The sequence below is a fragment of the Centroberyx affinis genome, unplaced genomic scaffold (genome assembly GCF_046629955.1).
Source record: "Centroberyx affinis isolate AG114_WGS23_722 - 3 ecotype Tasmania unplaced genomic scaffold, CSIRO-AGI_Caff_v1 ptg003003l_1, whole genome shotgun sequence".
NCBI lineage: Eukaryota > Metazoa > Chordata > Actinopteri > Beryciformes > Berycidae > Centroberyx > Centroberyx affinis.
In genome coordinates this window covers 77,536-89,244 of record NW_027281106.1, presented here as the reverse complement: position 1 = coordinate 89,244, position 11,709 = coordinate 77,536, and the positions used below count along the sequence as shown (strand labels likewise).

Genomic DNA, 11,709 nt, shown 5'->3' with positions numbered 1-11,709 from the left:
AAACAGTGAATGAGTCAGTAAATTGTCCCGGTCCCGCTTTTTTCTCGCCTCGTTGACTAATACTCCGCCGGAAGCAACAGTGCAGTGTTTTCCGTAGTCATCGTTGGCTAACTGGTGGAAGAGAGAGCTGATTTCTGTCTAGACAAAGAAACTCTTCTTTCGTTTAGTCCTTACTTTGCTTTTATATTTGGCCAAAATGCCGCTGGAGAATCTGGAAGAAGAGGGTCTGCCTAAGAACCCCGATCTTAGGATAGCACAGCTGAAATTTCTGCTCACGATGGACGGCCACCGACAGGATGCTAAAGTGAAGACCGAGCTCATGGACGCAATCAAAGCTAACAGTGAGTTAGCATGCCACTGCACTCCTGCATTTCAGTCTGGTCAACACATGCACAAGGCTGATATTAGTGCAGACTAAGTTGAATGTAGTTGTCATGCTCGACGTGTAAATGTCTCGTTATTGTTGGTAAAAGCTGAAAAACTAGCTCACTTCTAAACACAGCTAATTAGCAAACGTCAGCTAGCCAACAAGCAAACGTCAGTTGGGTGATTAGCGATTTGGTTAGCATCAGCTAAATGCTTCATGTTGTCAAGTTTGCAGACTTATTCTGAGCCTCAGGTAATGTTCTTTAATTTGCCTTAAAATGGTTTGAAACTACTCGTCTGCATCATTAATCACAGATATAAAAGTTGCTCGCCCCGGCTTGATTTGATTTTAGGCTTGACATACTCTAACAAGTCAAATGATGATGTGTGGTCTTCTGTTCCAGACATGGCACCATACTATGAGGGCCTGTGTAAGGACCTGAAGTGGCAGCTGGACAGTGACCTGCTGAGTAAAATGAAGAAGGCCAACGAGGAGGAGCTGAAGCGCCTGGTCGATGTCCTGGAAGATGCAGAGAAGAACCTGGGAGAGAGCGAGATACGAGATGCCATGATGGCCAAAGCTGAATATCTCATCAGGATTGGGGATAAGGTGTGATTGACCTCCTCAGCACACACAGCTGATATGATATTGTTATTTTGTTACTAGTAGGTTTTTGATGTGGCTAGTAAGTTTCTCTACTCTAAGCCTCTTTGGCAGGTAGGCAGCTATCATTTAGAGGTCCTATTCTGCTGTAAAAGTAACTGTTGCCCCCAGATAAGAACTTTTGTTTCCTTTGCTGATCGGTGAACACAGTATGTATGGTTATAGTCCCTGGTCAGGAGTCTCCTCAACTAAATGCTGCAATTTGTAATTGAGCAAGGCACATCCCTATCTTGATCAGGTCCTGGACAGAATACAAAACATAGAACAAAAGCAGAGTCTACACACTGCAAGTTGCTCCCACTAGATGTTAATAAATTCATACACCTTGGGGCAATTTGCAGCAGTGAACTCTACTTTTGTGCAATGTTGCTATTTGAGCCAACTGAAAATATCAAAAACACTCAACCATGTGCACTTTGAAGGGCTAAGGAGATCTGTCGAGTCAATTATCCATCACTGATATTTGCTTTTTGATAAATATTCCTTTGATTTATCCCAACTAGATCTATGAGAGAACTAATTTCGGCATTAAAAATTACACCCTCAGCATGCCTGTCATTACAAATTGTCATGGTCTCCAGTTTTGATTATTGGTCAAGTCCCCCTGTGGTTGAGTGGAGCTTTTATTTAGGCAAACAGCAGTCTGGTATGCTGAAGCTATAAATCCCTCGTAACTTGATAGGAAATGATAGCAGAAGTGGTTGACAATTTCCTTCTGAAATAGTAGAGAAGTAAAAGGCTGTGGATCATAGCAGGTTGTATCTAGCTTCTACGTCTTCTGCGTTTGTTTACCGGTGGAAATGTAATTACATGAAATAGTCACAGTTGACCACACAAATAGCCTAGCCTGACTGACATGTGTGTCTTTGCCTCATGCTTCCACAGGAGGGAGCCCTGACAGCATTCAGGAAGACCTATGACAAGACGGTGGCTCTGGGTCACAGACTAGATATCGTCTTCTACCTGCTGAGGATCGGCCTTTTCTACATGGACAGCGACCTCATCACACGCAACTCTGAGAAAGCCAAGAGGTAGATTTCTGGAGTCTGATTTTCTTTCACATAGTTTTTTGTTATATTTCAGTTGTATTATCATAACATAAACAATGCGGTGTACATAAGTTGTCATCTATTATATGCTGTCTGCTCCTCATCTAAGAACATGATTCCACTGACAGCCTCAGCACTCTTAAGCACTCCTCCCCCTGTGTGTGCGTTTGTCCACAGCCTTATCGAGGAGGGGGGAGACTGGGACAGGAGGAATCGTCTGAAGGTCTACCAGGGCCTGTACTGCGTGGCCATCAGGGACTTCAAGCAGGCTGCCGAGCTCTTCCTCGACACCGTTTCCACCTTCACCTCCTACGAGCTGATGGACTACAAGACCTTCGTCACCTACACAGTCTACGTCTGTATGATTGCCCTCAAGAGGCCTGACCTCCGCGAAAAGGTAGGCAAGGAGACGGAGTGTCCGGAGTTCTGTTTGTGTTTGACTGACCTTTTCATTGTGGGGTCACTTCTGTTTTTGGACGACAGTAATTTACTTTTACATCCATGTCGTATACGTGCCCTCTACTAACTTATTTACACTGGATTCCTGGCATACATTTGTACAGATTATGGTGCTAGCATTACACATTTTCAGACGCACATCTCTGCAGTATGACTGTTGTTTTAATGTGTCCCCTTTGGGCATTCCTCCCAGGTGATAAAGGGAGCGGAGATCCTGGAGGTGCTCCACAGTCTGCCTTCCGTTCGCCAGTATCTCTTCTCCCTCTATGAGTGCCGCTACTCCGTCTTCTTCCAGTCTCTGGGTGAGCAAGCCTTTTCTTTCACTGGCCTCAAAAAAAAAAATGTGTACACTGTAAATCATAATGTAGTAGTGTAGGCTGTAAGAGCATATGAGATTGCTGACAGTCTCTATATGCTTGTTAATATTATAAAGGCATACAGCTCTTACCAGTCTGCTGGTAGCAAAGATAGCCCAGTATGTATGTACAGTGAGGTGGTTAACAGCAACAAGTAAAAACAAATACATTTGGTTCCCAGACAATAGACCTAAAACTATGTGGTCTGGATGAGAATCTACGAATGACCGTGAAGTGTGCTCCCCACTAGCGTGTTTTTCCCACATGATTCATTTTCAGTAATCATGTATCTTTCCTCCCCTTGTGCCATAGCCATGGTGGAGCAGGAGATGAAGAAGGACTGGCTGTTTGCCCCGCACTACCGCTACTACGTGAGGGAGATGAGGATCCAGGCCTACAGCCAGCTGCTGGAGTCTTACCGCTCCCTCACCCTGGGCTACATGGCCGAGGCCTTTGGCGTCAGCACCGAGTTCATCGACCAGTGAGTCCCAGCACCTCGCGCTCACCTGCCACATCCTACAGAACAGCATAGGCCTGACCTGAGTTTGTCAAAAGCATCTTGTACACTAGTGGAGCCTAAGTCATCTTTGTGCCAGAGAAATCGTAGCTGTCGTTCTCAGTAGCATTCTTCTCAGGGTGACAGGGTGGTGCTGGAGAGCAGTTAATTCTATCAAATGATCTCAAGTGATAAATTGTAAGATGGCAAGGTGGATCAGCATTGTTTAGGGGGAACCCTTGTATCAGGATGAGTATTTCTCAAGCCTCAGGGGGTGGGTAGGTGACCTGACGTGCCAGTCGTCCTTGAAAACTGTTTGGAAAAGGGCAGACACTTTCAAAAAATACTTGGCAGGTGATTGGATGAACCATCTGTCTATCATCAAGCTAACTTCAACCAATCAGATCAACGAACCATATGATGTAGTAGGACAGCGCCGAAGAGGAAAAACAACAAACTATGTAGTTAGCATGTCGGTAGACAATTCTTGCCGTCTTTGTAAGGAAAATTTGCGCATAAATAGCACTCTTACTCTCCAGTTCCGAAATAACTGATGTTATAGCAGCATTTCAGGTGCAGGGTAAAAATCAGGAATACCCCATGTGCTCAATCTTGCTCCCTGGAAGCACAAAACCCGCACGTTTCATCCCAAAGTGGGTCTTTGTCAAGCAGTGATTCATTGTACAATCAAAGCTTCCTCGGAGCAACATTAAGTGTCTGGATATTCTTTGCTTTTCTTTCCATGTGCTCAGCTGAAGGTTTTAGAAAAGTGCCATGTCACCACTACCGTTTTGGACTAACTGAACTGATTTTCCTCTCTTTCCTCAGGGAGCTCTCCCGATTCATAGCCGCTGGTCGGCTCCATTGTAAAATTGACAAAGTAAACGAGATAGTGGAAACCAATAGGTAAAGTCACTATTCTAGATAACCATCAAAGCTCAGTACTCTCAGGAAACACCTCTATCAACAGAAGCAGAACTCTAAAGCTGTTGCTGTTCTTTCCCCCAGACCTGATAGCAAGAACTGGCAGTACCAGGAGACCATCAAGAAGGGCGACCTGCTGCTGAACAGAGTGCAGAAGTTATCACGAGTTATCAACATGTAGCCACTGGAGGCCATATTTTCTGTCTGATCAGACCTGCATTACTTTTCTTGTTGTACCCAATATCCAAACCAATAGTTTGTCTGACAAAGTGACCCTTATATTGTGTATATAATAAAAAAAAAGTTTTCTTTGACTGTTGATTGGATTTGGATTTGTTGAGACCAGTTTTTGTTTTCAGAAAAGAGGCAGAGACATCATTTCATATAAATAGCAGTATAAATTATTTTATTTACAGAAACTTGTTACAAAACAAATAGACTATACAATCTTTTTTTCTTTAAATATTAATTCTAACCTATCATGTTTTGTTCATGAATTACATAGCAGCCAATACATAAGTCCAGCTGATCAAAATGATTTTGATAATGTATACAAAAAAATCATCTATACACGCTTTTACATAGTATGAATGGTGGATTTTTTTTCCTCCCAGAAGCAAGCTGTATTCTCACTTTCACATTCCAAGTCTATGGTGCTCAATGATACTAATAAACACATCCTTGCAATGTTTCCATCTACTGGAGACAATGTCAAAGATGTCAGTGGAGTTTGAGGGTAAACAAAACACTTGATTGAACGTTTTACAAACAAATCCCAGTAAACCAGAGGGGCTTAAGCCGCACACTCAGGCTTACAGAAAATCTTTTGACGTCTTGTCTGGAAAACTTTGATAAATCCAAAAAACGCAAAACACTAAGTGTTTCATACCGGGCAGCTGACAAGCTCTCGGGTTTTACCACATTTAGGGTTCATAGGCAGATTTTAAAAGCAAGCTCCTAAACACTTTCAACATTCAAGTAAGGTAAAACTTAACCCAAAAAATACTGTCCTCAAACAGTCAGGGTGAAACAAATTCAGGCACTTTCTTAATTCATTATTTCTTTAAAAAGCTGCAAACTATTTCCTTAAAAGCTGTGATTCAAATTACTTGTTTGGCAACAATGATGCAAGCAGTTGGACTGTTTGAAGTGTTCCTCTTCCTTGCACTAATGATTGCTTAAGTCCCTTCAGCCTTATAAAAGGAAGTAAGTGTTTCAATCATGAAAATGTGTTTAAGGTATTCCATCTACAAAGTGTGTGACTGAAGAGTCCATGGAAATTGGTTAGACAACGGGCACAGCTTCAAGCCTGCAGGACATTTCAGAATCACAGGCTAATTGGGTCACATAGAAACATTTTTTGTTGTGTTGGTTCATAGGCAACGTAAAATGTATTGTAAAAGCACATGTGATCGAGACCTTGAAAAGTGAATAAAGGTATCCTCTGTCATACAGACACATGCTACAGTGGCAACACTTCACCTTTTTTTCCTTAAAGGATCCCAGTACATGATTCATGAGATGCTTCAGCTTCTACATTTAGGCGTATTGCATTATATAGACTTGGCAGTGAACCACTTCAAATAATCAAGTTCTTTGACTTGTCATCTTGTTTACTAAATAAATAATAAGGACTTTTCAATTGTACCAAAAATCCGTGTGTACGAAAAATGCCTGTGCAAAAATACATATTTCACTATGTACAATTTGTTAACAAAATATGTATTCTCAAATAGGGATACTTCAATACTTGTTTGATACATAAGCTACAAGAAGAAAGCTAAAGTAAGATACAAAAGAAAATTGTCTCCTCTACTCCCCACACTATCTGACATCAGTGGAGGTTCAACAAATCAACAGGTGTTACCAAGAGTTTTAACATTTCCTGTGAAGCCATCTCCATGAATCTCGCACTAAAAAACCCACTAACACCCAAAATATAGCAAACATCTCAATGAGATGGGGAAGTATTGCCCAATTTAAGACTCCATTTTGACAAAGGAATAGAAATACAATGTCTGGCTATCCATTCTATTGTGACACATCTTTTCTCACTACACACCGACAGTGTTATGGTGAGACATTGAAACATTAACAGCCAAAGCTGGGGTAGTGGTTACAACTGGGATGGACAATCTTGCCCACAGAAGACAGGTGGGGTGCATATATTTGCTCCAATTAAGACGTACCATACCTGATTCCCTGTGTAAAAAAAATGCAATCCAAAAACATCTGCTCACAAACACCTGTGTGGATTTCAAACAGCTGAATGGATATAAACAAGATGGCAAATAATTCCCCCAAGAGTATCAGAGAACAAGCTGGAGCAATAACGATATTGTTTGCACAGATTCAGTTCTTTCATATCCACACAAAGGCAGTGCACAATCACCGCTTCATGGACAAGACTGCCCACCCTTTAGTTAAAAAAAACACAAGGGTTGACCAAGCTAATAGCGGCCTTTGGCTAGCTTTGTGGGCTACTAAGCACTGCCTGTGGTGCAAATAGTTATTTAGTGCTGTTCACAGTTGGGAGTAGGTCTACTGTGGCTATCCTTTTGCACAATGAAAAGATCCAGGAAATAAACAGGTGTCCTCAAGACCAAGCTATCTCTCTGACAAAAGATTCAATTGAATGGTCACATCAGGCGTCCTTTTCACATTTGCAAGCACAATTGACTGTCTTCGCCACATCTACAAAGACTCTTTGTAGTTCAGTGTAAAAAGCTTGTAAGAAAACATAAAAAGGTAACATTTGCATAATTATTTTGGGTAACAAAGAATTGACTAGATCCGTCCCTACCGGCTCATCTGGGGCTACTGCATGTAACCTGAGGTTACTTAACGTGTCACTAAAAAGAGAAGTCGAACTAATGAAAAGTGAAACAACAGGGTGATTTTGTTGTTTAAGGTGTTGCAACTAACAGTTTGCTCCTTCTCCTGCTCTCTCCTTCCAAGGCTTCTGAGATCAGGCGCTGGGGGTGTAAATAAATTGGAAATTCCAGTAGTCCAGCAGAATCTGACGAGAAAAATAGTCACACATGCACACACATTCACACACGCGCACACACGGAAGAGATCGGCTTGTCTCCCCAGTTGTTCAGCGTCATGACGGCTTGTTGCGGCAGCGCTTGCGCCAGCCCTTAACCTGAACCCTATGAACTTTGAACCACAGGCCAAAAGAGCCATGGCTGCTGCTGCTGTTCCTCCTCCTCCTCCCGACCAGACAGGAAGACCTCTCAGAACACTGGGACAACACTTACTTGGGGGATCGCTGGCTTACTCCATTAGACCCCTGACGCTCCACGCCTGCCATTTCCCCAAATGGTGCCCCAGCCTGCCCCACACATACACATGGCTTTGGGAAAAATAGTTTAAGGGCCATGACAACGTTGACGTCACTGGGCTGTCCAGATCATCTCCACCCTGAGGATTGTGGGAAGCTGAGAGTAATGCGGGTTTGATTTTAGAAGGCCTCGTGCAGTCTGGAGCAGTATGCGGGCTGCCCCCTCCTCTTCCCCGTCCGCCTGCCGGTTCCATACACAGAAACCGGACACCGCTGTCAGGGACGGGCCTTTGGCTGGGGAAGAGGAAATCAATGTCAAAACGGGTGTAATCTGTCAATATAGTTCTGTCGTTTAATATTAACCTCTCTCAAATTCTATTTAATTCTAATCAAGCATAAGGAGTGGCAATGGGTGACATTCACCATTTTATATTTCTTCACATTTGACATTTTTAATCAATACCGAGAGTTAGCTTTGTTATTTTATTACTTCAACACATAAATCAAGAGAGATTTCCACCAATAATAGGGAGTAGTGAGGAATAAAAAAATCACAACTTGCACAAAAGGTGTTAATGTGCTAGTATGCCTGACTGCTTTAGGGCTAAAAAAAAAAAAAAAAAGTGAAGCTCTAACTATATACAGCATTAGGTCCACTTGCTCCTTCCATGAAATTAATTGACAAGATGAATCCATGTGAAAGCTGTGTGATCCCTTATCAATTTCATCTTTTATATCCACTTCAATCAATGGTAGAAATGCAGATGAAGAGGAGACAGACTAAAGAAGGACTTTTATGCCTTCAGAGAACTGAGACATGGATTGCAAAAAAGAGGGAACAACTCTATTAGTAAGGTGTTGTTAATGTTTCGTTTGCAAAATGTTTATAAATGTGTATTGCAGATATATTGACATCGTCAGGATGGATTTTCTTTTTAAGTAATGCTACATTTTAGCACAGATTTTGAGAACTAAATTTGAGGGATATATTGCAGAGATACAGTTGAGGCCATATATTTAAATACACCTAGGCTAAAGACATTCAAACTCAATTTTTCACAACTCCACATATTTCATGTTACCATACATTTCTTGTGTTAAGTCAATAGGGTGTCTACTTTATTTCCATAAGAAATCATTTCAAAATAATAGCCAAGAAAGATATTTATTTCAGCTTTTATATACTAGAACAGATTTTCAGTGGGTCAAAAGTTTAAATACACTCTGTTAGTATTTGGTGATGTTGCCTTTTAATTGTTTCACTTGAATCAGACGCTTAGGGTAGCCTTCCACAAGCTTCTCACAATACTTTGCCGGAATTTTGGCCCATTCCTCCTGACAGAATTGGTGTAACTCGGTCAGGTTTGTGGGCCTCCTTACTCGGACACGCCTTTTCAGTTCAGTCCACAAATTCTCGATTGGATTCAGGTCAGGGCTTTGTGATGGCCACTCCAATACTTTTACTTTGTTGTCTGTGATCCATTTTGTCACAACTTTGGCAGTATGCTTAGGATCGTTGTCTTGCTGGAAGACCCAATTACGACCAAGCTTCAAATTTTTAGCTGATGTCTTGAGATGTTGCTTCAGTATTTGCAGATAATCCTCCTTCCTCATGATGCCATCTATTTTCTGGAGTGCACCAGTCCCATTTCTAGCAAAACAACCCCACAACATAATGTTGCCACCCCCGTGCTTCACAGTTGGGATGGTATTATTTGGATGGAAAGCTTCACCCTTTTTCCTCCACACATAGCGCTGATCATTGTGGCCAAACAGTTCAATTTTTGTCTCATCTGACCAGAGAACCCTCTTCCAAAAGGCTATGTCTTTGTCCTGGTGATCATCTGCAAACTTCATTCTCGCTTTTTTATGCCGGTCTTGGAGTAGGGGCTTCCTCCGTGCACGACAGCCTTTCAGGCCTTGGCGATGTAGGGCTCTCTTAATAGTGGATTTAGACACATTGGTACCCTGTGCCTCCAACTCCTTCACCAGCTCCTTTGTTGTTGTCTTGGGGTTCAGTTGAACCTTTCGGGCCAAGGTTCGTTCAGCCCTAGGGGATAATTTTCTCCTTCTTCCTGAACGATTCAGTGTCTGTGTGGTTCCAAGATTTTTATACCTGCGTACAATGTTTTGCACAGACGCTCGTGGGACCTTCAGTCGCTTGGAAATCGCCCCTAAGGAGGAACCAGACTTGTGGAGCGCCACAATTCTTTTTCTGAGGTCTTGGCTAAGTTGCTTGGATTTTCCCATGGTATCAAGTGCAAAGAGGCACTGACTCTGAGGGTAGGCCCTTAAATAAAGGTGCACTCCCCATTACAACACAGGTGCATTCCCAATTAGCTCCTAATTATGACAATTGGCATATCACAAGCTTCCAAAAGTAATTCCATCAATTTCTGGAATCTTCCATACAGTTTAAAGAGACAGTCAACTTGGTGTATTTAAACTTTTGACCCACTGAAAATCTGTTCTAGTATATAAAAGCTGAAATAAATATCTTTCTTGGCTATTATTTTGAAATGATCTCTTATGGAAATAAAGTAGACACCCTATTGACTTAACACAAGAAATGTATGGTAACATGAAATATGTGGAGTTGTGAAAAATTGAGTTTGAATGTCTTTAGCCTAGGTGTATTTAAATATATGGCCTCAACTGTACATCATGCAAACACCAAAGACATTCTTCAGTGGCAGCTATATCTAATATTGGTTACTGTGTTCTCTAACTGACATGATGATTGTGTTCATGAATGTGTCTTGATGCGTATTTACATGGAAGACAAAACCCACCTGATGTAAATGGGAGTTGTTGGGTAGCCCTGGGGTCCCTGGAATGCTGCGCCCGTGCTTCCCATGGATGTTGTTGATGGCGGGTGACTTGGCCACCTTGGGCCTGCCTGGTCCTGGTCCCCCTCCTCCTCCCAGCCCTCCTCCTCCACCTCCGCTGTTAATACCGCTGGAGGCAGGGGAGCTTTTGCGCTTCTTGCCCTCCAGGCGCCCGTCAGAGGAGTGGTGGCTGAAGCTGGCATGGTGGTCAGATGAAGACTGGTGGTGGACAAAGGGCCCCAGGGAGAGGGTAGAGTCGCTGCTGTTCATCACCACACTCATGCGTTTGATGGACTCTGCGGGGCTGCCCGAGGGAGGGCCTCGCGCCGGGGGCCCCGAGGAGCCGCCTGCCGACCCTCCGGAAGGCTCAGCCTTCAGGCTGAGGGAGTTGGTCCGTACGCTAGGGCCACAGTTCAGCCCCACGCTGTGGACCCCGCTGTGGGAGGAGGACAATGATGATGATGATGAGGAGGAAGGGCCTAGCGAGCTGTGGTGGTAGGTGCTCCCTGAGCTGCCGACGTTTGCACAGTTCTTCTTGAAAGAGGAAGAGGAGGAAGAGTAATTGGCATTAGAAGAGGATTCAGAGGAGCCATGGGATGAAGAGAGGATAGAACTGTTCTTCCTCTTCTTCCCCGAGCTGAAACTAGTGCTGCTACTGTTGTTGTTGGCCCCACTGCTGCCCCCACTGGTTGAGTTGGGGATGATAGGTGTGGAGGAGCCAGAGGAGATGTCCTTGGGCCTGAAGGACGACGATGACGACTTGGTAGTGCTGCTGCTGGAGGAACGGGACTTGAGCGCCCGGCCTGAGGCTAGGGAGGGAGCTGAGGAAGAAGAGGAGGAGTGGGCTGAAGGCATCTGCGGCGACGAAGACACTTGTCGGGCCTGCGTGGTGCCATAGGCCGGGTGCTCAGCCCCGCCCTGTGGAGAGCTGCGGGCATTTAAGGTGGTCCCATAGGAGAGCACTGACTTGCCCTCATAGGATTGGCTGTATGGAGGCTGGGACAAGGTGGCAGGGGGGCCCAGGAAGCCCGAGGCGGGAGTGCTACCGTGGGAGTTTGTGCTTGTCCTATGGGCAGGTGCAACAGAGGAGGAGTTCTCCAAGGCCAAAGGGATTTTCCTACAAGGAGGAATATCATTAATTAGAATCATGCATGACTGTTTAACAAGCCAAAAGTGTTGACCATAAAAATCATATTTAAAAGGCAGGGTTCTCTCAATGGTAATGTTCCTTTGTGTAGGCACCATGTAACCTACATCCACTGCAACTGGTATATTTATAGA

The 11,709-nt window shown here is 43.7% G+C and overlaps 2 protein-coding genes across 3 annotated transcripts in view; one reads left to right on the top strand and one right to left on the bottom strand.

Moving 5' to 3' along the window:
- The first annotated feature begins 89 nt into the window (after window positions 1–89).
- Window positions 90–4,617, top strand: psmd6 (proteasome 26S subunit, non-ATPase 6). 2 transcript variants are annotated; one of them, XM_071537271.1, is made up of 8 exons: window positions 90–341; window positions 771–976; window positions 1,916–2,061; window positions 2,257–2,476; window positions 2,732–2,840; window positions 3,207–3,375; window positions 4,219–4,296; window positions 4,399–4,615. In XM_071537271.1, the coding sequence occupies exons 1-8, from the start codon at window positions 197–199 to the stop codon at window positions 4,493–4,495; spliced, it is 1,170 nt and encodes a 389-aa protein (XP_071393372.1). In that variant the 5' UTR covers window positions 90–196; the 3' UTR covers window positions 4,496–4,615. The 2 variants fall into 2 exon arrangements, with proteins under 2 accessions (XP_071393372.1, XP_071393373.1); XM_071537272.1 differs by having other exon boundaries at window positions 182–224; window positions 4,399–4,617.
- Window positions 4,618–4,732: 115 nt separating this feature from the next.
- LOC139659055 (ataxin-7) overlaps window positions 4,733–11,709 on the bottom strand; it is a 31,947-nt gene continuing 24,970 nt past the window's right edge. Inside the window, exons 12-13 of the mRNA XM_071537270.1 lie at window positions 10,393–11,545; window positions 4,733–7,894 (exon numbers count right to left, since the gene is read on the bottom strand). Coding sequence (XP_071393371.1) covers window positions 7,877–7,894; window positions 10,393–11,545 — 1,171 coding nt within the window. The 3' untranslated portion in view covers window positions 4,733–7,876. The remainder of the gene's footprint in view (window positions 7,895–10,392; window positions 11,546–11,709) is intronic.

Bases quoted from the DNA above. Each gene is read 5' to 3' on its own strand.
- psmd6 (XM_071537271.1), top strand. From the start codon at position 197: ATGCCGCTGGAGAATCTGGAAGAAGAGGGTCTGCCTAAGAACCCCGAT. The intron at 342-770 runs GTGAGTTAGCAT...CTTCTGTTCCAG, and splicing joins GGACGCAATCAAAGCTAACA to ACATGGCACCATACTATGAG. The intron at 3,376-4,218 runs GTGAGTCCCAGC...CTCTTTCCTCAG, and splicing joins AGCACCGAGTTCATCGACCA to GGAGCTCTCCCGATTCATAG.